The 27,129-nt window shown below is 43.0% G+C and overlaps 1 protein-coding gene across 2 annotated transcripts in view; it reads right to left on the reverse strand.

The window, feature by feature from the left end:
* Positions 1 to 27,129, reverse strand: part of MAPRE2 (microtubule associated protein RP/EB family member 2) — a 92,326-nt gene that overhangs the window by 44,902 nt on the left and 20,295 nt on the right. The window contains exon 1 of one of the 2 annotated variants that reach the window (XM_042797852.1): positions 14,715 to 14,953. The exons of the other annotated variant lie outside the window; for it this stretch is intronic. Coding sequence (XP_042653786.1) covers positions 14,715 to 14,833 — 119 coding nt within the window. The 5' untranslated portion in view covers positions 14,834 to 14,953. Of the gene's footprint in view, positions 1 to 14,714; positions 14,954 to 27,129 lie in introns of those variants that run through there. 2 annotated transcript variants of the gene reach the window in all.

The following is a 27,129-nucleotide window of genomic DNA, read 5'->3' on the forward strand; positions in this document are numbered from 1 at the left end:
TCTATCTACTCAGAAACTCAAAGAGTTAAAGATTAAATCACAATGAGGTACTACCATGGAGAAAAAAAAAAAAAAAAAAAAAAAAAAAAAAGAGAGAGAGAAGAAAAGGAGAAAAGAATCTTATGGTTGCAATATTGGGAGAAATTCACACCCTTTAATGTGTGGATGTCAAATCTCTTGTGCGCTGTTCCCATGTTACTAAATAGCCTTTAAATGCTAAAAATCTTTTATTATCCATGTATCTCATTCACTTCTGAATGATATTTTACCTTTATAACATGGATCTGACTTGAAGACCTAAAATGATTTGTGAAGCATGCTACAGAGTCCCAACAATACTGAGGCAATCCACATACATTTTGGTTGCTTGAGTGCTGCAGGATTACCATTTAACACAACAAACAGCATATCTTCTATTGTTCTCATTGCAGTTCCCTGTTTAAATGCAAGTGAGGTTAAGAGTAATAGAAATTTACTTTGATTGGATTAGGGCATTTTTACATTTCATTCTTTTAAATTAGGGGCTGCCTGCCAATGCTGGGATGTTCTGACCTACATGAAGGTTTATGATGGGTCTCAAAGACTGGTTTAGACTCAGATCTGCATAGCTCTTACAAAGACTGGTGGTAATTGTTTTGTGGTACCCATGGCTTTAGAAAAAGTAAAAAACCCCAAAACCATATTATCTGAGAGGCAGAAAAATACTGGTTCTTTTCCAGACATTCACTTTCCCTGAATCTGAAAAATACAGTCAAAAGTATTTAAACAATATACACAATTTGAGCCAAAACCTCTGAGAAGGCCCAATATCGAGCAATGCATTGCACTGTCTACTGCATAGTTTTTACAAAATAGTTTTTTCAGTAACCAGTTATGAAATTAGAGTAGTTCACCAAAATGAAAAGTTACAAATTCCACGGAAATGATTTAATGCTTGGGATATTTTAGGGCACCTGAGGAGGACAAGCCACATTCACTGACTCCCTTGAAGTTAATTTTTTTGATCTGCCAGTCATTTGCATAGCATAAGTAAGATTTTTTATTATTATTATTATTTCTCCAACTATCTTCTCACTCCTGCTCCCACTGAAACTGTATGGCAATATAACGCATAATGTCATGTCTCTACAGCTAATGCTTTGGTTTTTTTCAGGGTTAACCTCTGCCTTCAAAAGTATATTGTGATATTAACACTTAACTACATAATATCTAAACTGTGGCTGAAAGGATTTGCATACTCTGAAATGCTCCTTATCAATTTCTATGAGTAAACAAATCTTAACCAAAAAATACATTCTTGACAAGGAACAGGGGTTTGGGAAAGGCAGACATCAGTAGCTTACACAAAATGGAAGCAATTCAGAGTCTTTGGGACACCACTATAGGTATACTCACTCTGGTTAGAAATGAACCACAGCAGTGCACAGCACCCTCAAACTGCACCTCAGTCAAATAAAGCTGTAGCAGGGCTTGGCACTGAACAGATAGGCACTCGTCAGCACAGGGAAAGGATGCACAAGTTTCAGTATAAAATGAATGTTACTACAAATTAAGAAGGCATTTTATTAATGAAAAACCACAAAAACCTTTGAAGTGGGCTAAATGAGAGGAACGTAAGTGTGGCAGGGCTGCAGTGCTAAAGAAAAAAAAAAAAAAAAAAACCATAAACTGCTTTTATTTACAGTTATTACCCTCCCCACCCCCCCACAAGGCTTTCAACTCCAAGATCTTAAGCCTGAATTCTTGCTCTGATGCCCTGGAGGAAGACATTTAACCTGTAAAAATTTCACAATAGACACTGGCAACTAGTCTACCTTTCACAACAGACAGGAATTGTAGGGAGGAGGGAAAAAAAAAAAAATTATTTCTCAGACTCATGTTATGTAGTAAACACAAGTCAGAAACAGCTACATTTTATAAAACAGAAGATCTATGACCATTTTGTAACTAGAAAACCTTGAAAAAGCTGATGAAAAAAACAACATTTAATCTTCTGTGAAACAAAGTCTCAATTCACCAAGACACACATGGGAGCTTTAATTCTCCTTTTTTTTTTTTTTCTAATCTTATGGAAAGAAACAGATTACTAAGTATACATGCAGAGATAGCTGAAGGATTTCTAAGAGGTTAAAAACGTGCGGTAAAGCGAGGTAACAGCAGTGCTGAGTACACTGGCCACGGTGCAGAATGGATGCCTTCAGAGGCAGCACGTTAGCCAGCCTCAGTTCCCAGCCTGGGCTCCCCAAATAATAGGGGAACCTCCTATCCTTTTGCTCCCACCGGATGATGGATAAGTAGTTATGTTTTCAGACAGTAGATCCAAATGCTTTAGCAAATACAGATTTATTGGAAAATGGAGAGCTTGTCCCCAAACCCACCACCCCACGAGTGCAACATGTGAACTCCCAGGCAAAACGATGCAGATACAGCCACGCGCCTGAGCAGCCACCTGCACCCACACCAGGGAAACATCTGCCCCCAGTTAGGACGGGATAAAAACAATCAGAAACCCTGATTAAGAAAAAAACCAGCACTGCCGGGCACCCGGATCGCTGGGCACCCGAGGCAGCATGTCGGAGGCACGACCCGCCAGCGCAGCAGCCACGCTGCAGCCCGGCAGCAGCTCTGGCAGGGCAGGCAGCCCGCTGCTCCTGACTCCTGCCATTTCCGCCTTTTAAGTCCAGAAAATGCTGTGGGCAGGCTCGGGACTTTCAGCAGGGATGCGATCCAACTAGAGTCAGATGAAGTCACCAAATTAATTTAGTTTTGACCTATCCAGGGTTTTGCCGCCTGCCCCTCTCCCCACTCCTCCTCCCCCAACGTGTATACATTCGGGGGTGAAAGGCTAAAGTAACGCATTGATTTACTCCAAGCATAACGTCATGGCAAATGAGATTTTGTAACACTATACAGCCCTCCTGACGGGGGGCCTGAGCAGCCTCCAAGCACCTCCCGTCCCTGCACAGAGCCAGGCGAGTGAGGCAGTGACTCAGCAGGAGACAGGCACTGAGCATCCCCGCGTTTCAGGGAAGGACAAGCCTGGGAAGAAGGGAGACCAGGATTACACATGGGGAAATGCAATGCCTTTCTCCTAACACGTAGCTGCCGTTTCCTAACGGGAGACTGCAGTATGCTTAATAAAGCCTGGTTGTCCGAGGCTTGCGAAGTTAACCTGGAGAGCATTCATGGGAAAGGTCTTGTGCTAACTAAAGAGGGACAACAATACACCTTTTCTACTCACAAATGATATAATGTGACACAGAGAACAAGGACTTTGCCATGCATCAACTTTTCTCTCTTTTACATTAAAAACAAATGTAAACACGCACTGATTTATGCATCGCAACATTTATTCTAACCTTAACATACATATTTGTTAGAATCACAGAATATCCTGAGTTGGAAGAGACCCACCAAGGATCATCCAGTCCAACCCCCTGTTACCACAGGGAACAAAGCCCTTTGAAAGTGGCCTTCTAAGTAGGCACTCCGAGGGCACCTGGAGTGGAGTGACACAAGGGAAAGGACAAGAAACAGCACAGCGACCATCCATCCAACTTTCCCAGGACCTGTGGGCAAAGGTGCCGGGGCACTGCCTGCACGACAGAGCCGCTGAGCTGCCAGGCGGCCAGCCCGCCTCGCTCCATCCCTGAACGAGTCATCGGGGCAGCAAGGCGACGACACTGAGCAGGGGTATAGGACAACATTTATTTTAAGCCACCTTTACCCTGCAGTTGTAAACAAGCATGTGACAACAGATGGAGCAAGAGGCAACCATGCTGGCTGCTTTTGCTGGCGCATCGCTCTCTAAAACATGGCTGTGTATTTTTGTAGCATAAAATATTAAGCTCTAGTATGGTTCTCCAGGGTTCCTACTGCTACCACAACTCTGCTACCATTTGGGGTTCAAAGCAGAAGTGCCAGGCTTTCTGCTGGGTATGCAGGGCACTCAGCAGGCAGGTTGCTAGGATCAAGCTCTAGGAGACATCTGCAACTCGAGCCATGTGTAAATGGTTCTCTGCAGACCACTGGGCCAACACTATGGAGCTTTTTACTAGGCTCTGCGTTCAACCTCTCTCCCACTTCTCTCTCCATCACTGGTGAAAGCTAGACTAAAAATAATAATGAAAAAAAAAAAAAATTCAGAGTTCTGACATTTCCAATGTTATTGGAATAAGCCCCAAAAAATAGCCCTGTCTTCAGCTTGTACAAACTCCCTACAAATCAATATTAATATTATACAGATTTCAAGTGTTAACACGACCAGCCACGACACTTAATTTTGAGTTTGGATACCAAAGTAACTTGGCCTCTTCCAGTCTCATGAGTTAATACTATAAGAGGCAAGACAATACTCTGCAATTATTCTGGTGCTCCAAATATTACCAGTAAAAGACTTGCACTTAAGAATTAATCCTGTCAATGACTATCTAGAACAGGGCTGAACTTCTATGTACAATTGCTTAACTACTAAATTAATTTTGAAACAACTGAAACTAGAATTCACTAATCCTTCAATGAGTAAATTGCCCTTTAGGAACATGCTAGCTAACCATCTGTGATTTAGGTAATCTATTATTCTTGCTGTGTGCCAGTAACCACAAACTTACTTTACCATTGTTGCACTACCAATGCAACTGCTGAAATTTCCAGCATCACGTAAAGCTTCCCCAAACCTGATTTCTTCAACCATGTTGGTCTTTGAAAGTCTGCGAAGTCAGTGTTTTCTTTCAGATTTTAGCTTGTAACATCTCCTGCTTATCTAAAGTGGGAAATCCTCAAAGCTTTGTTTTCCCAAACAATGTTCTTTAGATGGTGCTTACTACGTTGATGCAACTGTAAGTACAGAATTACTGGCAGTTACAAGTCTTTATCTACAAGCCCCAGTAAAGCCTTGTACCTTAAGCTAAGAGAAGCATAGATGTACTGTTTAATAGGATTTGGCCTCCTTTCATGGAATATCTTGAGGTCAATTCCTGAAGTGTATTGCTTCCAGCTGGTGAACAGTGACATTACCAAGTTCAACTCCCACAATAAACAAGGCCCCAAAAAAAAAAGTTTATTGCTTGAATTACCTTTGACTACATATAAGTGCAGCTAAGAAGGTAATAAGCTGTGTTGCAATGAGAATATTTAGTTTCTTCAGCCCTCTCAATGTTGCTGTAGGTCATGCGACAAGACAGTTCTGCACCACTCCCTGTAAAAGCATGTCAGACTAAGCACACATCTGACACAGTTTAAGAGCTGTGCTCATAGTTAAACATTTTCTGCAGATTAAACTTATCAATAATGTTAGTATCTTCTGCATGAAAAAAAATATACAATTCCTTAAAAGCAGAGGGAGTGATTGATCAGATTTTAACTTCAAGACATAATTTTTCATTGCAAGGTATGTAATTAATATTAACATGTTGCAATGTGAATATTTAGTTTCTTCAACCCTCTCAGTGTTGCTGCATATGCTTTTCTCTTTTAAAGCGCCTGATTTTATCATTTTTTTGTGTGCTGCGTTTTGAACTCAAAGGCTGTTTATGCCTATTAGACCTACAGAATAGGATTGTGAAGTGACTCAGGTAGGTGGGGAACTCCAGAGATACCTGCTCCAACCTCCACTCACAGCAGAGCCAGCAAGAGAAGGCTGCTGATGGTCCCATCTAGCTGAGTTTCAGGTCTCTCTAAGGACAGATACTCAGCAGACTCTCCGAGTAACCTCTCCCAGTGTTTAACCATCCCCACTGTGAAAATATTTCTGCTAATATCTAAAACCGTTTCTACTGTTGCAGCTGCTGACTGCCATTGCCTCTCATCCTCTCCCTGTGTGCCTCAGAGTAGAAATGGATCCATCTTCTCCACAGCCCCCCCCTATCAGACAGCTGAAAACTGCAGCGAGATCTTCCCCTCTCCCAAGCTCTCTCTTCTCCAGGCTGACCAAACCCAGCTCACATGTTCCACCCCACTGACCATCCCGGTGGCCCTCGGCCCCACTCACTTCAGTATGTCACTGTCTTTCTCAAATCGGAGAGGCCAAATTCAGACACAGTATGTGAGATGTGGTCTCAGAAGCACCAGAGGGGAATAATCACTTCCCCGGAGCTGCTGGCTACATGCCTGCTAATGCAGCCCAGCGTGGGCTTGGCCTTCTTCCCTGCAAGAGTGAGCTGCTGACTCATGTTCATCTTGTTCACCAGCATCACCAGGCCCATACTGTGTAGCACTTCAGGAACAATTAAAGGGGGGGGCTTAAGGTGGTAGTGGAAAAACACCCCCTCACCATATGAAAAATAGATCTGCTTAAGAGACAAGGCAGTCCTACAGCATCCCCATTGCTGTGAAACTCATTTCACACTTGGGGACCAAAGATGAGAAATGTACACTGGAGAGACAAACTTCTGCAGGCAGAAATATAGCTTAAGGGGGGGAAAAAGAAAATATTCCTTATGCCTCCTTGAGTCTGACAACTGGCACAACATGAAATGTCTTGACTGAAAATGCTGTTTTCAGATCCGGATTCAGAATCTACATCTTGCATAACTCTGAAACATGAATATGGGCAAATGAGTGATACGGATCCCAAACAATAATTCAGTAAAATACAATCAATGCCATTCTGCACAACAAGGCTTCCAACAGAATGGCTATTTACATGTGAATGCTGTCCTTTTAGGAAAATATATCCCTTCTACCCAACCTATTATCATTTCAGTGCCTCCATGTTCTCAGCACTCCTACACACCATAGTCTTTCTATATAAGAAAGCTCCCATGGGACTTCCATGTCACTGGGTTATGTCCTTCCATACAAACAATTACTTACAGATTCTATAGTAATTTTAATAAGCTGTGATTTGTATAACACTGAATCCATAAGTAAAGCAAATGCATATTCTACTTCAAATATTTCAGTGCTTCCTATTCATGATATTATTGGACTAGCTCCACAGAGATTAACCTTATGTAGTGAGGCATAACAACCATGTAAAATTTGCCTAAAATTAATTTTCATTCCCCCCCAAATTGTTTAATACATATTGCCAGCAAGCCCTTCTGAACATCAACACTACATTCCAGAGTGACAGGCAAGAATTTGCATTCATGTACATCTCTGAATAATTACAGCTGCTTGGGTAGGAAATCTGTACAGTACTAAGGAACCGTGCTGTAGGGGGAATATTCACTTGAGTTACTCCCAAAAGGTAAAACTGAAGTCCACGGATCTCACTAACTAGCTCTCAGGGTTCCAAGTTGCCAAGAAACATAATATTGAAAATTAAACTTCTGAAGCAATACACGGAACCATATGAAAAAACAGAACACACAGCACTGCTTTACACTATATCATTACAGCAAAATAAGCTACTCCTTTACTCTGTCAACTGCCATACTGGAGAAGGGCCCATTTTACACAGAAGAGGTCCCAAAATACAAACTGAGAATTTTTCAGTTTGTCTAGCTTGTTTAAACATTGTTCCAGGCCACTAAGTTTCTGTTTAAATTCACATGAGCTCACACCGATATTTCTGTCCTTGCCCCTCCGCCCATGCAGGACCCAGATTCACAGGCTCCGTATTCCATCACCTCACCCGCATTTTACACCCCTTCCCTCACCCAGTCAACACGAGTAAGCCAATGGAGGCCAGAAGTACTCAAGGCCAGAAGATCAAGACCCCGACCTGCATGGCATATTCCTTTCCTGGCAGAATGATGTGGCACAGTTGTAGGATTTCCTATGGAAGCTACATCCTTAAGTCTCAACTCACTGATGAATGTTTACATTTCCTGTTTGGATAGCATAGCAAAAAAAAAAAAAAAAAAAAGTAGATTTAACACAAAAACACCCTTTACTAAGCATGGAGCTCTGTGGGAAAAAATAAATAATTTATGAATGATTAAGCTGGGTCATTTAATCGGTGTGCTTTCGGTATAGAGAGCCTTCTATATTGAATATTTAATAACTTAGTATACCTCCAAAAAAACTAGAAAAACTCCTGTCAAAATATCACAGGCAAGGTTTTAATTTTGGATTAAATATGTGATAGCATGAAGGCAGTAGAACTGCGTTAAAAATAAAAAAAACACCGCTTTTAAAACCCCAACAGTTAAATGCACATTCAGTAAACTTTTATAGCTGATATTCCCTTTCTCCTCCCACCTAATTATAATGAAACAATATGAAGAAGATGCTTTATCGGTGAGTCAGACAGCAGAGATCTGAGCAAGATCCAAACAGCCACACAGCGCTCAGCTCACACCATCCGCAGAAGAAACACGGATGTTTTCCATTTACATTCCCCAGCACCGCTCGTGGAAGCAAGCGATGGGTGCTGCATGCTGGAGGTCAGGATTCGGGGAGCGAGGAGGACGCGAGGACCCGAACGCTGTCCCGGCGTGGAGCGAGCCGCCGCCGCCGCCGCGCTTACTCTGCGCCGCAGCCTTCGTGCCATCCCGCTCCGTGGTTTGCATGATTGAGAACAGATGTGGTGAGACCACTCGTTTTCAATTATCAAACAAAGGCTGAACGTTGCATCTCCAAAATGAAAAGCTGGCACACGATTTATCTTCTTCCTTACCAAGCCTTTGCTATAATTAGCTTTGGGCATGAGGAAGGAGAAAAGACTGACAAATTAAACTAAACTCTCCCCCCCCCAGCTCCAAAAGCAAAACCTCTGAAGACAGTTCTAAAAAGTCACTCGTTCAGATGCCAAAGCTTGCAATGCAGACCTACTACACTTATTTTTTCTTACTGCCTCCCAAAACAAGTTTTATATCTCAAAAGGTTAGTCCAGGCATGCCACCTGGGTGAACATTCCTGTGGTCCAGTCTGCTTCTCATGAGGTAGCTGTATCTCCCTCAAACTAGCCACTTGTGCAGCAAAGGAAAAATGTAAATAAGTAGCTTTAATCAGGCTTTCTTGGTCCACAGCCCCACCTCCAAATCACCTTTCTTTCACAATGCAGCATATTTTTCAGTGCCTGTTTTCCAAGGAGGCTAGATGGAAGAAACTAGGCAGAAGCCAAAATGTCTCTTTCTAAAAGTGACAGCATCAGGTTCAGTTCTCACATATCCTAAACTTGCTCCTTTTTTTGTTAGTATGCCAGAAACATACTGCTGTTGCTATGCAGCTCAACAAGGTAGCTTAAAAAAACCCACACCACGCAACAAAAACCAGAATGTAGCATCCCACCTACAGGATGTTTCCGAAACCCACGGAGGCTGGGTGCAAATTAGGTGTGCTCAGACCTTGTTGGTGAGTGCCTGGCTGCAAGCTGAGAAGATGATGCTGAAAGTTACTTTCATTTCCTCACAGAAACCGGGTTGTCTGTGGAGTGTTGTTTTCTTCCCCACCACCCCCATAAAGCTATCTGTCTCTTAGCCCCTGATTTAAAAAAAAAATATCCTCAACTCCCAAAACACTGAGAAGTTATTTCCGTCAAGGAAGATCTAAATCCAGGTCAAGAGAGGTAGCCCAATAACACAGGCACGGACTATCCAGGCTTCAAATTAACCAATGCAGTATTGAGCAAAGTCATCCTCATAACACTCCGAGACATGTACATGCACTCACACGTGATTCCCAGTTATCTTCAGACAGTTTCATCCTATACTTTTTGAGAGCTGGACCTGCCCAGCAGAAGGTACTCACCCAAACAGCTCTCCCTAGGCAGAGTACTCCCTAATCGGAAAACAAGATTAAAGAAGAAAGATTAAAGAAGAGCAGCAGCAGCAACAGAAAGCCAGCTTTATGAAAGTGAAAGAAGAGAATATAGAGGGTACCGAAGCTCACAGGAACCAAGGAAAGATTTCTGCATGGTACCTCTTATGCTGGCTAGTAGCTGCTAGCTGTAAGTCATCAGGATGGTCTTCTCTTGGATAGCTAGTACCTATCCTGTTGCAATCCAGATGCTCGACAGACAAGGGGGTTATCACAAATACGCTTTAAGAAAAGCTCAAGCCAAATTTATGGGGTGTGTTTTATGTTTGTTTGGGTTTTTTGTTGTGTCTTTTTTTTAAAAAAAAAAAAACAAAAAAAAAAAAAAACAAGCAAGCAAATGGTTATTACTGCCTTTCTTCTTCCAGAGAAATCTAGGGCAAAATTCTCATAACCTGCAATAGGAGCAGTTAGGCCAAGAGCAACCGCCTTTGAAAATAATGTTTCAGTTACCAGTATATCTATTAGCATGAAAAGACATCCCTGTCAGTACTACGAAGCAAGAAGACAACTCAGTGCTTTCACTCTGTATCGTCTCCCCAGTCCTCATCAAGTTTGGGCCTTAATATATCAATTTTATCAACATAATTGTTTGGTTTTTTTTTTTTACTTCAGTGGAATTCCCTGCTTACCATATTCAAAGGAACCTAATTTCAGAGCAAGCAATGCCTTCTGCCCAGCATAAGGCGAAGCAGTAAGTTTCCCTTTGTACCCCGAGTAAAGCTGCACATAGGTGGAAGGCGCGGAGCCGCCAGAGACAGCGGCAGGTCCCGCGGAGGGAAGGATGCTCTCTGCCCCGCGGGGCCAGCTTGCGTCCGGCAATTCATCGGGAGTTGGGAAGGCAAAGGCCAAACCAGATTTTGCTATAACGTAAATCTGAACTTTCATCCTGGAAGATATCAGCTTGCACTGCAGTAAGACACTGCCAGATACATGGCGCAACACGGTTTATTTCAGCGGCGGGTGAGGAAATCGCCGCTTCCGTCCAGCTTTTATTTATTATTATGCACAGCAGCATCGCACATCAGTGGCTTAAACAATGATTTCTAAAAGGAAGACGACACTTAGGACAAACAAATATTTAAACAAGATATCATTAGAAACGTACGCATTCATAGATAGGAAAGAGGGTTTTTTGGTTTAGTTTCTTTTAGCTTAGTGGTTTGAAGAAAAATAATCAGGAAGTTAGCCCCCTTCCTCCCACTTTGTGAAAGTTCTGGGTATAAAACTAAATATAGCCAGTGTACGAAGGACCAGAAAACCATTTTTCTAGCAGCACGTAGATAAACCAAAAGTTAGGCGTGGTATCCTGCAAAGGAGGGTACAACAGTTTGTCCCTTTTAGACGGGAGTGGTTTAGGCTAGGTATGCCATTCAAATCCGGAAACGTTCGAACTCTTTGTACAGACAGCTTTTAAAAATATGGTGAGCTGATTAACCACATGAGATGCCTAGATACTGGCAATAAAGCACTGCATACATGCCCTGTTTAAAAAAAAAAAAATTCTCCACACAGCTGCTGATTTGGTTTCTCATTGAATTTTTTCAGTCATCTTTGAACATACAAGTAAAACTATAATTAAATGTAATGCCGTTCTCAGAAATAAGCCCAAATCTATTTTGGGCCAACAAAACAACACCTCCTTTCCAATCAAATTTTGAAGTCAGTCTTCTGATGTGGAACACCTGAAACAGCACTTCACTAGAGAAATACAGATTGATTGCAGTTATTTACTCTGAAAGGTAACATCTCCCTGTGACTAAATTTTATGCCAAAGTGCCTGGTTTCCATTTACCAGCTAAGTAAAGCTGGATGAGAAACTTAACACCTCAGGCCTGTATGTCCCAGTCTGCAAAATATAATATGTCCTTTGGAAGACTTGGGAAAACTATTTGTGGCTTTGCATACAGAGCACATGGTTGGGACTCGTGGTATAGGTTCAATTCCCTCCTGCACCCTCAACTCCATGAATAACTTAGGGCAACTCCTTCAGTGTCAGCTAAACTTCAGCTCTCTTTAAATCTGCTTCAGGAGTTGAATGTCAAATCTTTTGTAGGAGCTGGTATTTGAAAGAGTAAAGGTTTGGTTTTGGTTGTTTTGTTTGGGTTTTTTTTTTTTTTTGTTTTGTTTTGTTTTTGGTTTTTTTTTTTAGGTCTGAAAATACCTAAACTCGGAAACATGATTTTTTTTCTGATCAACTAGTTTAAAATATTTATGAAACAGAGCCTGCTAAAAGAAGTAAAATGAGAAAGCATTTCTGATATCACAGGAGGGAGAAGTGAAAGGCAAATACTGAACCTCTATACCCATGGTAGATGGAGTTTAACTTAAGAGCAAAACTGCAGTACGCAGAGGTGTATTGTGAGTAAAGTATGTACTTCTAGACGTGTACACTTGCATGATCTGATGTCATGCTCCAGGCTGTGTTTAATGACATATTTATTCCATATTTCTCGATACAGATGGAACAAACCAGCCTGACAATCAGAGGCATAGCAACTTGATGTGTCATATGGTGAAGTTGTACAGGCTGCTCCATAAGTCTGCTTCAAAGTCAGCACGGCACCAACAGTCCAGCGTGGCAGTAGGCATGGTACTGATGGTATTAATCTGTTATATTTAGTCATCTTCTGCTGCAACTCAATCTTAGCAAGAACCAAACTAGTCTAGTTACTAAAAGTTTTCATGGAAGTTAAAAGCCTGTCCTGCTCCAATTTTCCAATATCAAGAAGTTTCACCACAGCCTTCATGTATTTACTTTAAAGTTTCCTTTCTGTTATGCTTATTTACTTCACAAAGTACTTAGAGCTACAGATGGAAACAAATTAAGTATCATTCTCCCCCTTGGCAAAAGGTGGTGGGGGGGAATAAAAAAAAAAAAAAAAAATCAACAGATGTGGGTGCCATGACAAAGTAGGTTTCCACAAGACAGAGAGAACCTAAATAGGATTCCCCAGTGGAAATTTTTATTTGTATGTTCAAGTTTTATTTCTGAAATATACTGAACTGAATTATTTATTTATTGCCTCAAAAAAGCATCCAACATTAGCATTAGTAGTTCTGCATTCCTGTATATTGCTCTAGATATGGATACAAATCTCGACAAGACTAAGGAATACTCCTCTGGATGAAAGGCTCTTCAGTCACAGAATAACTTCTCAGTTATTTTCTGGAAAATTGGGCAAGTGGTATAATTATTTCCGTCATCATGTGCTTAACACAGCAACCTCACAAAATGTCTAACACGTAGTTCAATGTATGATATGACAGGCAGAAGGACAAGAAAACTTATTTGTTGACGGCTGCATAAAATTACATGCAAACCAAAAGGATAATGAAGAACCCCATTCAACATAGGTTTTCCAAAGAACCCTTCTGAAGGAGAACAGTGAGAAAGCAGTCAGTGATAGCACCTATTGACACATGTCAGGATAACTAAAGATAGAGGAATGATAATTCATTTCAAATCTATTTCACATTTCTGCTTAGGTGTACGATAGAAATAGAGCTTTCTTCTACAACAGAATCTTGTACTGCTCAGCTGAAATTTAGATACAAGAAGCGAGAGCTCCAATCTTTCTGCAAGTAGAAATAGGTCTTTACAAAAGCAATTTTGCTACTTTGTTCTAAATGTATGCATCGAGGCTTCATTACAGAAAGTACCAATAGATTCAGAGAGAGAGACAGACTAAATTTTGAGGTATTCAAACAAATCACACACTTGGACCTCTTGCGCATTTTACGATCACCCGTCAGCGTGGGATCAACAATGAGATTCACTGTTAAGGGTATTCATGGTCAGCTATGCTGGTAGCAGCTCTGCTATTCCCCGTCAGAAGAAAAAATACTGTAATTTTCTTCAGACAAACAAGCCAAGTCATCCACATTTGTTTTCATCTAATCGAGCATACAACTCGCCACTTTAGTCAGATATTTGAAAGCAGCATCATTTCCTGCTGTTTGAAAATGAGCTTTAAGGGGCGTGTTCTCTGCAGAGGCACTGCTTGCTGTCATCCAGGCAGTATTTAAAATAACTGTATATTAACATAAGGGGAGCTACTGGCCGTATTATCACCCTTCGAGTCGGCAGCAAGGAGCACATAAAACCAGTTGCGTTCCGGGCTGCGCCGCGACCCTTATCAAACAATGCAAACAATTTTAATGAGCTTATCTGCCGGAACATATTGTCAGAGATGTAAATGCAGAAGCGCTGCCAGCAGCGCATGCCAAGCGATTCATCAAAAATGCCTACAACTGCGACAAAGGACGCGAGGGTGTCCCCCCCTCCCCAAATGAAAAACGTTAAATAAATACAAAATGGGGCTGGCTTCGCCCGCCGCGGGGGCAGATGGAGCCGTCCCGTACCCCCCCCCCCCCTCTCCGCGCAAGCACCGGAGCAGAGGGGGGTTGTCACCCCCGCCCCAATGAGCGGGGGGGGTGTCGCTGTCACCCCCCACCCCGCTGTGCTGGGGGAGGGGGCCGCCGGTCCCGCCGTCGCCCCGCGGGGCAGCGCCCGGTGCAGTACGGGGGGGGGGTAGTGGGGGGGGGGGTACAGGGGCCGCCCGCGCCCCGCCACCCCCGGGCGCCGCCTCCCAGATCCGCAGCGAGGTGCTGCGGCTCTTTCCAGCGGGAGCTGGCTGCCTGCGCGGGGCTCGTTCTCCCCTTCCTTCCCTCCCACCCCCGCCCCGCTTTTTCCTTTCGGTTTGTTATTTTTGTTTGTTTGGTTGGTTGGTTTGGTTTTTATTATTATTATTTTATTTTTTATCATTATTATTTTTTAACCACCTTCCGCCCGCCCGGGAGCGGCGAGCCCCCCCGCAGACATCCCGCCTATTCACCGAACGCTTTCCAGTCGGACAATGCGAGCGCCGCCGCAGCCCCCCCTCCGCCCGCCGGGGCTGGGGTGTGTGTGCGTGTATTTTGGGGTGCGTGTGTGTTGCATAAAGCTGCAGCCCGCCTGCTTTATGCAACCATCCCCCCCCTCCCCCCCGCCGCCGCCTCCGCCGTACCTGTAGGAGCGCTCCCCCCGCACCGTGTGCTTCCTGAAGGGGATGATGGTCCCGTTATCCTGGATGATGTCGTTATTGTTCTCGCCATTTGGGGACAGGGCTTGGGTCGGCCCGGGCATTGGCGCTGCCGCGGCTCCGCAGAGCCCCGCGCTGCTGCTGCTGCTGCTGCTGCTGCTGCTGCTGCGCGGAAGGTGGCGGCGGCACCCGCGACTCTCCGCGCCGCCCCGCGCCGCCCCGCCCCGCCGCGCGCACGTCAGCCCCGCCGCCGCCGCCCCACGTGACCGCCCCTCACCATGGCAACCGGCCGACTCCGCGCCTCGGCCGCCCCGCTGCCACCGGGAGAGAAGAGAGGGGGGGGGGAAAAAAAAAAAAAAAAAAAAAAAAAAAAGAGGTGGGGGGGGCGGGGGCCCGCTCCGCCCCGCGCCCCCACACAAAGAGCCGCTCGCCCCGTGGCGGGGGTGTGGGGGGGGGTCCGCCGGCCCCAGCGCTTACGCGGTCCTTCCCGGTGCAGGCAGACAAAGCGCCCCACGAAGCATCCCCCACGCGCACGCACACCCCCGTCGCCGCCCCCCCCCCCCCACGCGTGTCGGCACGGAACCACGTCCTCGTCCCCTCCGGGAAGCGGGGGGGGGGGGGGGGGGTGGGTGGGTGGGAAACGGCGCCGTCCCGCTGCCCGCCTCTCCCTGCGAAAACGGCGGCCGCGCTGCCGCCCCGGTTTCATGAGAAGAGCCGAGACCCCAAAGCCCGGCACCTCAGCATCAACCCCCTCCCACACCCACACACGAGGGAGCTATTTGAGGCTCAAGCTTCTTGAGATGAGGACGAAACGAGCCCCCCCGCCCCCCCCCCCCCCCCCCCGCAACACGCTGCCGCCCCGGTGCAGTGCCCGGATGGCAGCACTGGAATTCGAGCAGGGAAACACCGCCCAGCCCTCCTGGACATCTCCCCTCCGTTTTGGTGGGCCTGGGGTGACGGGCATCCCCCCCACGGCACAAAGCTCGCCCTTGGTTGCCGGCTCCACGGGCTGCAGCTCACGAGAACGGGTTTGGGATTGAATGCGGTAGGCACCGTGTTTACTAACAAAAACGCGCACAAATATTAAATGGTACGACAACACAAGGATGTCAGTAATCATGGACTCCTAATCATAAGAAAGCATAAAGAGATCTAAGTTCGTTGATGTTATTTTTTTTCCCCCCGTTCCTGTGTCTGCTATTCCGCCTGGATTCCCACCCACCCTCCCCTCTCACCCCCACGCACCAGCGTGTCCAAGATACCAAGCTCCATCTCCCTGCTTACAGCTTCACTGCAGGGCACAGTAAAGCACCTCTCGAGCTGCACTGCACCTTCCCAGCTTTCTCCTGCTCTCAGGATTACACAGAGAAACCATTTGATGGCACATCCTCTAAAATCCTGCTTGGGTCACAAACAAGAAGGGAAAAAACCCTGCCACAGCAGCCGCACTGCACTGCTGGCACTGCTAGCCCTGTTAGCACCACCATTCACAGGAGTCCTCATCTCTTCCTCCCCTTCATTTAAAAGGGTTTCTTATCCCTCCCCCGCCCCATCCATTTCCCTCTGTGTATCTCTTATGATTTCTGCATGTCTCCCCTTGCTGAAACATCAACATCCTTCAAAGTCTGACATTAAGCACAGAGCAATCCTGGTCATACTCAGAAGCAGATCTGAACTTTACCGCAGTCAAGCCTAACCCTCAAGTCCCAACAGTGGGTCAAAACTCACATATTTACGACGTTAGAAAAACAAACTATCCAACTGTTTACAAATTGCTTTCTCTAAACAGAAACCAGAAAGAGTAACTATGGGCACAGTCTCTAAACGGCTCTGTATGACCTCAAGATTGCTAGACGCAAAGCAGCAAAAAATATTTGGGCAGATCTATAAATGTCTTAAAGAAAAAAAAAAAAAAAGCAGCCCCAAATCCAACTCTTAAAATGGTTTTTAAGTTGGCAGGTCAAATGGAAGCAATATGAGCATTTATAATATGTTCTGAGGCATATGCTGATATTTTCATAAAACTCGTAAGTTCCGGAGTTGAGACATAAACCTGAGTTTGATCAGGTTTATACCTCAGATTTTTTTTCTGCATGAAGAAAGTGATTTTATGAAGTTTTAATTTATCTAACCTTTCAGACTGAAATGACAGTTTGCTGAAAGCTTAGTTTACATGATTATGCTCATGATATAGACTCTGGATTCACAGAGAGCTTGTAAGGTGAATACAATCAATAACTAAACACCAACTGAACTTGGATTGCTCAGAAACCACTTGGAAATAAACCAGATGTATACATTAATACTCACACACACAGGGCAATCTCTAACAAAACTCAGATTAGTCTGCCGATTTGCCATGGTTCTCAAAACACCAAGACGGGAGGTTTTATTTATTCTTTCTGCCAGGTTTTCAAATATACTCAAATTTCACTTCCAGTAACCAACTTATGGACATTTGCAGTTGACATACTTTATTGAAAAATGTTTCATTCATTTGGCAACAGTAAACCCACTGGAGAAAGTTGCCTTTGAGTCTTTTTCAAAACAAGCAACAAAACACATTCTGCTAAGAAGGCCAGTAAGTGCCTTACTAACACTCAAGAGCCTGGAGATGCCAGAAATGCTACATGGTGACAGAATATAAAAATAATCTATAGCAGGTCTTCAGCTGCCAGACATAACCGTACCTGCTCTGCTAGGCAGAGAGCAGTAAAACACTCTGCTACCCTAACTTGTAAAAACATTTGTATTTCTTCACCAGTGGCAAAGAACAGAAGCTTCTTTATTAAGTCTCCAAAACTGTTTAAAACATATACTGGCAAAGCTACAGGAGAGAAGTGCAGGTGAGGACAGCACGGCAGCCCCGCTTCAGACCCCTTCTTCCCTCTGCATTAGGATTCAAGGTCAGAAAACACACGCTGCCTCCACGCAGAACCTTACCTTCACAGAGGCTGAGCCAGGCCTTGGCAAAAGAAGCTTGGTGCTGGTTTTCGGAAAGCACATGCTGCTTTGCTTGATCTAGCACAGCCTGGGGAGCACAGGGTGCAGTATGGATTCCATATGCATGGCACTCCTTCCACTTACAACTCTGAGCACTGCGTGGCCCACAAACACAACTCTTATCTTTACGTGCAGGAAGCCACCGGCATCTTCTTCCCACTTTCATCGTTCTGAGCAGAAGTCTCAGACATGGATCCAGCGACACAGAACATGAAAGAGGAACCTGTTGCTCTTATTAGGTGCCTGTGCATCTATACTGCCTTTATAGATTTTGCATGAGAGGCATACAAATAGAAAAGCAGCTTGAAGAATAAAAGGTCAGCATGATGTTGATTAAAAAACCCACCCACCTATGGCATGTTGAAAGTACTGCAATCTAGTATTTACAAGTGATATGCAGACTAGGCAAAGCAAAGAGCCAGGGAAGGTGGAACTGCAAAACCTGGTGTAATAGATCTTCAAGCACTGAGAACCACGGAAGCAACAGCTGGAAGGGACTTACAGAGGCTGTCCAGTTCAACCTCCCACTCGGAGCAGGATCACCACAAACACGAGATCAGGTCATGTTTGGCGACACAGTCATAGTCTAGCCAAATCTTGAAAATCTCCAAGGATGGAGATGTCACATCCTTTCAGGGGAACCTGCTCCCGTGTCACATTAGTCTGCTGTTCCCCATTTCCCACCTGACTTCAGCTACAGTGCAATTCCAATTTCTGCTGGAGAATACAGCAAGTCCCAGGGATGCTGAAGATTAAAAGGGCACCACCTTACCCCAGCACATGCATTCCAATACTATGATTTCTGCTGTAGCGAACCGGGTAGAGCAAACATTAGCGAACACGGCAACAGACCTAAACATCATTCTCCAAAATCTGGTCGCTCCTTCCCGCTCAGAGCTTTCGTTTTCAGTTCCTCTCTCATTACTTGCACTAGGCCTCACTTCCTGCAGTAAAAAGGCCATGCAGTGTAATTTATAACGCCTGAGTGTGAAATCCCCTAAAAGCCCAAAATGCAGTGTTAGAAAGACCTCAGGCATGCTCGAGCTAGAATTTTATACTAGGTAGCTAATGTGGAAATAAATTATGAGTATTTTAATGTTGATAGCAAGTGACCAATGCACAGCCTCTGAAAACAGAGGTGATGGCCACATTAGAGACTTCTGCTGATCTGTTTGTCCAAAGATTACTAAAACACACACAGTTTTAGGGAGCTTTGTATGTGACACAGCCAAAGTATAAATACAATTAACGATTACAGAAATTCCCCACTGCTTGGGTAACTTTGGGGGGAGGGGGAAGATGCATTAAAACCTAGAGTGACCAACGAGCATCCCTCACCTCGGACATCTCTGTTTACATTCAAGTTCGTAAAGGAATCAGTGTGATATTCCTTGCACTGCTCTCAGAATACACCTCAGCTACAACTTCAAGCTGTAGAAAACAACATGCAAGTATAACTATTTTGGCTCACATGCTTCACTTCTCAGAGTAGTTTCATGAACACTCCTGTCAGAAGTGCAGTTTTTCCACTGGGAAAGAGAACAAGAAAATGAGATCTCAGGCAAACAGTTAGAAGATAGAAACAGCTTTTGTAAATCAGCAGTCCTGATCTATGTAGTCTGCTAATTTAACTATTCTCACAGGCTTCCTTTATCAGAGTGAAGATTAAGAGAATTCTGAAAAGCAATAGATTTACACACTGTAGAGCAAAATCAAAGTTATTTCTGGTACTTGAGTGTGTGCATTTATCAGAAACCTATGCAGAAACGGGCTCTCCCTGAAAGAGTTGGCCAACAGTATTTGAATTTGAAGATAAGTGAATAAAGCAAATCAGGAAGAAAGTTTGGGAAGAGCTAAAGCAAGTTAGTCTGTTAAGCCTTGGAAACCTCTTATTCGTTCAAGGAAGCCCCAGTTCATTAAGGTACATAGACATACTTTATTCCTAGCATAAGTAGATTCAGTAAGATGGATATAACCATAAGCATACTTAACTAGTCTGCATCTGAATTAGCCTAATTCCTGATAGTATACACCTTTAATACGAGTTTCCCTTACTAAATTAAGAACAGAAGACTTAAGAGATCCAGATTTGCATGCTATCTGTGGGAAATACAAATGAGGTATCTGCAACTTCATGTCTGTTAGAGAGCACTGGCTCTCTGACACACTCTAGCACAGAGTTCTAACCTGTAATAACAATGTATTACACAGAAACATCCATAAAGGAATTAGTAACATCAGTGTTACTAACATAGTAAACATATATCAGATATGATGTGGTATATGATAAGTTTCAAGCTGACCTGGCTTATGCGGAACTCCTCACATTTTCCATTTTGCTGACATACCACACCAATCAGCCCAAAAGAAAGTTTCTACTGTGGCCTGAAGTCACTTCAAGTGAAAATTCAATACTATAAAGACTTTTTTTTTTTGTTTACACAGCACTGAATAAATTCTCCTACCTCCATCCCATTACTTCAGTCTATGCCTTAAATTTCAGGGCACATTGCATTTAAACTCACCATACCCAATGGCAAATGATAATTATGTTAGGACAAAGAAACACTGCATGAGTTTTAATAAAACAGCTACTTATCACTCCAGACATCCTGTAGATAAAAAAATGAGCTTCCTACCCTTGGGGATTATAGTGTTGCCACTTTAAGCAAAGTCTTGGTTATTTGCCTTCCCTGGAGAGAGACAGATAAAGAAAAAGAAAGAGAGGGCTGTCCCAGTTACACAATGTGCATGGACCACATCCCTATGAGGTAATTCAAATCTATTTTTAAATACACGGACATATTTATATTTCAGAGGTCACATTTAATATTTTAAGAAGTGTTCTGTGCCTGCGAGGAAGAGTAAAGTAAAACTTGGGGTCTTTGTCAGCTAAGCATTCTTGAAAATTTAGCCTAATAAGCTGCAAATCCAATCTGACCATTAGTGTATGAATTCCTCGCTACAAAGAGAGGTCTTGAAGAGTCACAGCCTGTGGATATTTTTCTTTAAAAAGGCAGCAGTTACCTTTTATACTTACTGTAGAAATCAAACAGAAATCAGAGGATTATTTCAAGATTCAAACATTGTCTACAAAACTAGGATGCTCTTGTTCTCAGAAACAGGACTTCAGAAGCCCTTGAATAGAAGAGCTATTTTAAGACTAGTTGTACTTTTTTAATATTAGTTTTTAAATTAAAATGAATAAATAGGTTTAATGGACATTTGTTAAATCCAACCCTTCCAGAGTTTAGCTAAATCTATCTGCTTTAATGAAAAAAACAACCAACCAACCAAATAAACAACATATTCCTATTTTAAAAGAAGCACTCTTCAGCATACATCAAAGAATTCTGTACTTAAAACATAAGAAGTTCACACTGAATATCCAAAACATTTTTATCCAACACTTCCTCCACAACAAAAAGCTCCAGTGAGAGCAGAAAGCACTCGGTGAAAGATGGTTCCGGAGAGAACAAATTTTTATTTCCATTAACTCCAGACCAAACCAAATTTTTTACTTTAGTGTCTGTTACATTTGTGTTCAGTGATATCTATCAGGCTTTAGCAGAGTTTCAGGCACACCTTGTGAGGTGCTTTCATCTGCAACCCTGTAAATGGAGTCTGTGATCAATAAATGCTTGGAGTAAACTCCTCTGTCTCACTTTGCCTTTAATACCAATTGAAAGGAATTGAGGCAGGAGGCTGACTCGTGGCTCATTCACATGCATTTACATGGAATTATTTGGCTGAACCTGTTCTAAATTTACCATCTCCACTTCCATTTGCACCAAGGTGTTAACTAGTTTTCTAGGCTTGTGTTGTCAGAGTTTGGATGTAAAGACTAGGAAAAGCCAAAATAAAAATATTCAGAATGTTCAGCTAATCTGGATTCCTAGACTTTCTTTCAGATAATGACAAAACTTTAATTAAATGAAAGTGATATTACTGTTCTAGAAGAGAGAGATTTGGGATTTTCAAGTTTCCATACAGTATAGCTTATGACTGTTACCACTGGAAAAAGTCAGAACTTCAGACATCCAAAACAAATTGAACAAAACCAATGAAACTGGTTATAAATTGTAAAATTTGGAAAATTGTAAAATTTGGAAGTGTGACAGAGTAGAAGAGAAGTCTAGCATTTCTTTATGTATTTTCAGCTGTTGAGGAATCTTTGGCTTTCTTGGGGCTAAAGAGGGGTATCTGGAAAAATGCAGAAAGATGAAAAAATCAGGTAGGAGTGGAAAATCTACCCCTCTGATGTTCCATCTTACTGTTCTCAATCTAACAATATATTTCATAAAAGCAGCCCTGGAGCATGAGGGAGGGCAAGGGAGAATCTTTGCAACACCATTTGTCAAGAGCAGATATTTCTAACATGAAAATCTGATACGACTGTATCCCTTGCTAAAGTGATACCTTTATTGGTAGATGATGACTTCCAGTATAATTTGTTACATTGCTGAAAACTTGAATTGGCATTGAAATTACATACTAAGAATTCAAGAACAGTTAATTAAGGCTCTTAGGATCAATGTTTCTCTGTTCCTATTGTACAATAAACATTGTGAAGCTGATAGCCATTTGATTTGCACGTGTCATCCAAGCAATTTAATGCTCCACGTGACTATCTGATACCTGCATACAACACAAGAAGTTGAAATGCTTTGGAATGATTATTAGCTAGGAAGTGTTCAGCATACAGTGTTGCACCTTGTTTACTATCAGCATTACAGCTACTGAACATGCGAAGCTTGCACAGGGTTTACAACCCATCACAAGGAACATTACATTTGTCAACATTTATCAACCTGCCCAAGATGCTCACCACTGCTAAAGAGGAAGGGAGAAGGCTGGCACAAGAAAGTAATAGTTCCAGCAGATGGCCAATTAAGTTTTTGGATACCTATTACTGGATCAAAAACGCTTCAACCAGTTGACAGAAAGGACTGGATCATTGCAAACCAAGATTTAAAGGGGTTACTTTGTCCCAGGAAACTGTTAATTAAGAGTCTGTCCTCCCACACTCAGCAAAAAGCCAGCATAAACACTGTTACATACGCTAGCTAATGTGAAAGAAATACAGAGCTAGTGGTGCCTGACCAGGATCAAAATTGCACTGCCAAGTCATTCAGTAGTGTGTGAGTATTTCCGTGACTGCAAACCCTGGCCCGAGAATCCCGTGCCATGCTACAAAATACCCTACGCAGTGTCCTCATGTCCGTACAGCACGCTACAAATCATTCACTTACAAAACAAACACGTCTCATACCCATCAAATTTGTGAATGCCAAGAAGCTACACAAAGTGGTGCACTCTTTTGTTTGTATGCTGCCTGCCCCTTCTCTTGATAACTGCTTTTTATCTGGGTCATTCACAGCATTAAAAATTTTTTTTTTTTTTTCTGTCAGTTTTGCTCATTTTACAAGCACAGAAACAGGCCCCGCAGTTACAACCAGCCTCCTCAAAGCACTTACTGCCACAAGTCTGTGCAAGCTTCACCCTCAGCACCACTATGGTGGGTCCCCATCTCTTCTTCCAGAGTTTGCTTTCTGATCCATGCAGTACTTCCAGCTCTGCAGCTAAACAAATCCTATCCCTTTTCTCCATTGCTACAAATAGATGAGCTCTTCCTCCCTTTTATCTCAGGATTTTTTCCACACCTGAGGTTTCCCCAGTGTTCTTGCTCCCATTCTTTCCCACCCTTCCTTTGTAGGCTTGGGCAATTTCCACTTCATCAGCCACCTGCAGAGAACCTGGGTCAAATTGGTTTCCTTCCCTCAGACAAAGTCTCCAGCATACCTATTGTCCGGCTAACATGCTGTCATTAGCTAATTATGCCTCATTTCATCCGGCCTGAGAGGAATGTGCTCCAGTACTTGCCTGCTAAGGTACATGCACATACACACGCAGCCATCCCAAGAAGTGACACCAGTATTTAAGGGCTGCATAATGCCCAGGATTCGCACACCTCGTGTGACGAATTGCTGCCATGAAGACACTAAAGAGCTGAAATCCCGGAGGCACCTCAGCATCTCTGAAAAACTAGGTTGCAAGGACTTGCCTGTGATCACCAGCTCACAGAGAAATCAAGGAGTGTTTCCCCTTTGGGCTAGAACACACCTATGTGTTACACACACACAGTTTTTTAAACAGAAATTTGTCTTAACCTTCAAACAGACTTGCTTTTAGTTATTTCAGACTCATTATGGGCCAAATACAAGCACCTGAGGCACTCTGTTCTTTACTTTCTGATAGTTTCTTGTACACCTGCTTTTTAACTTGCTGTTAAGTATTTAGACCTGTAACACACTTGTAGAATAACAGTTACTGCTTTCAAATGCTAGAGCATTTTGGAGCAAGGAACTGTTCTTTTAAGTCCAATTTCATTGCTACTTTACACAGTACTTTTACTAATATTAAAGTTTTAGTTTCCTCGTTTATTGATGGAAAACAGACTTTTTCCAATGGCAAGTCAATGTTCATTATCATCTTAATGTTTATCCTAAGTCTTTATTAATAAAATAGCCTTCAGATGAAGAGGAAAAATAATTTTCACAGGCAGATTTAACTATGTTACACTTATGTGAGTAGTCTGAATTAAAAAAAAAAAAAAAGGAAAAAATAAACAAAATATTTCCAAACTGTGTCAAGAAACTTCTCTCACTGACAAGCATTCTCTAGGAGCACTTTTGGAATTTGACATATCAGACCAAGTTTCCATGAATACTTTGAGCCCTTTATTAACTCAGTGTTGCAAATGTTTTATTTAGATACTTGCATCCTACAGGAAGCTTACTAAGCACTTTCTGAAATCCTGAACTTTCAAATTAGCCAAAAAAATGTCCTTGCCTGGTTGTTAAGACATAAAGCTAGTTGGGAAAAAGCTGATGCTGGCCTGCTTTAGTGGAAGGTGCATCTGTTAAACAGCAGCACACAAATACTGGGGCTTGGGGAAGAGAAATGGGGAAGCAAGAAAAGTTGCCAGCAGTCTACAGCAGTAAATTTTCCTTATAAAGTCAAGTTAACAACTTTTTAAAAATCACACCTGGTAACTGAATTAATAGTACCACATCTGCTGTCATAAATTTTTGGATCAAATGTGATACCAGCTGAAGCACTACTGTGACTTTATTTTATTTAAATGTAGGGAACAGATAAAATGTAATATAAAGATCACACCCCTACTCCAATAGAGAGAGGGCCGTTAGAAATGTACACACCTCCATTCCAAGCAGACAAGAGCATACAGAAAGTGCATGATCTTACTGAAAAGATAAACAGCTGGATTTATCTGCTTCCATTAACCAATGACCCACTTGTCAAACATAAGCTGTAGATTTAAGAGTGATTACACGAAGCCTCTTATATTAGACAAAAAAGATCCTAGCTATGAAATCAGACCGAGTCTGAAAATACTCGATCACCGTCAATATTATTCTTTTATAGAGACACAAGATGAGAACGAGTTACTCTTAAAAACCAACAATATAATGAAGTGTAAGGGTGTTTCCTATAGCGCTGTTCAGAAGGTGCCTATCCCATGCAGCCCGCTCAGGTCATTAGTGGGAAGCCAAATCCAGGCTTCCTGTAAGAGGATGAAGCTCTAATGAAAGCTGCTGGATAAACCTTAACGTGGGGGCACTGCCAGCTTCCTTCTGCACGGAGCAGGTATTCACAGAGAAGCACAACTGGCGCTCCCCACACCGCATACCTGGCCTATCTAATCACTCAGAGAGGATTTTTAACTGGGCCTGCAGCTCTCTGCTTTGGTGGCAGATCTCCAGCTGAGGCCTTTAAGGCTCGAGCTGGCTGCAAGCGACTTTGCCCACGCGTAAGCGCCTCCCACCACATGCTTGTTTCTGTGCCTGCTCCAGGCTCAGGTAGGAACTAACATGCAAGACTCTACAGATGATTGAAACTTTTGGGCTTGAGCGCAAGCCCTGAATTAACAACAGAGGAAATATACCAAGGACAACAAATTACTAGGTCCCAATACACTGAAAACCTCTAATTTTGCTACTTTGTACTGTAACACAACAGCAGTGCACAAAACAGTGGACTTCCCACACTCTACCTAAGGCTAAACAAGTCTCTAAGAAGGCTGAAGAAGCCATTATTATAAACAACATTTTTACCACAAGGACAACTTATAAAATTAAATGTGTGTTGCTTCTACCTGACCTCACCAGCGTGCTGTGCGTTGCCAGCAACTCACACTTTACTATGACTCAGTATATAGGGTGATTTTCTGGAAGATGCAGATCATGGGGCAATTTAATTATATAAGAATCCCAGCAGTCAGCTAGTGGAAACAAAAGTTTCCAGACCAAATGATTGCAGAGAAATTTTGGAAAATGCTAATCCTTGGATTAAGGAAAAAAAAAAAAAAAACCACAACAAACCAAAGAATAAAATCAGAGAGCCAGCAACATCCAAAAAAACCCCTCAAACTCCCCTCTTTAAAACGAAGTGCAATATTTGAATGATCTCTTTCAAGCCTTTCTTTACTCTTGGGCTTGTAGCAGGCATGGTGATTTTCTGGGAGCCTGTCCACCCCCTGGATTTTACTCTGCTGCTGGAGGCCCCGAGCCCAGCAGCTCAGCACCCCAGCACCTGTGTGCAGGTACAGACTTTAGCAACAGCACTGGAGAGGGGGCCAGGTAAGCTGTGTGGCACCTACCACTCCACTGAACAGGACAGGGACACGTGTAGTTCACAGAAAAGAAGGTGCAGATGGGAACAGCCACGGCACTCCGAGATCCACACTCCTCCCACCTCATCTGCAACAGCATTTTGGTTGTGGCTCAGCTCTTCGTCATATTCCTCAGCAGCACTTGGGGGTCACCACTGGGTACAGTCACCACTGTGCCAGCCCCATCTTCTCTTCCCATCTTCCTTCTAACACTCCTTTCTCCTGCAGTTGCCTTTCCTTCCCCAGATGGAATCTAGGGCTACTTACCACTTTGCTGTTAGCACCTTCCAGACATTAAAGTGATCAGCAAGTGTTCACCCTCGCAGTCAGTATTGCAAACAGACTAACAGGACACAGACTACTAGAAAAAGATCCTCTGTTTTCCTAACAGATCCCGCCTGATGGCAGACTCAGAATGACTGCACAGGATCAGCGTAGGTCCTGCACACATTTGCAAGATTATATTTATAAAATCTAGGAACTGCTTTGAAAAATTACAGTTATTTTTATAGCATCTGGATGCACTAGAAATACTTGACTTATCTGACAGGGATTCATATTTTTAACATGTGTGTGTGTGTCCCAGTTGTTTGTTTGTTTGTGTGTGTTTTTTTTTTTTCTGCTAGAACAAGCCTCAAATCTTTACTTGATTCAACCATTAATAAATATTCTTGAACTTTTAAATGAAGCACCATTTATAAG

This window comes from Tyto alba, unplaced genomic scaffold (genome assembly GCF_018691265.1).
Source record: "Tyto alba isolate M040663 unplaced genomic scaffold, T.alba_DEE_v4.0 Super-Scaffold_27, whole genome shotgun sequence".
Classification (NCBI taxonomy): Eukaryota; Metazoa; Chordata; class Aves; order Strigiformes; family Tytonidae; genus Tyto; species Tyto alba.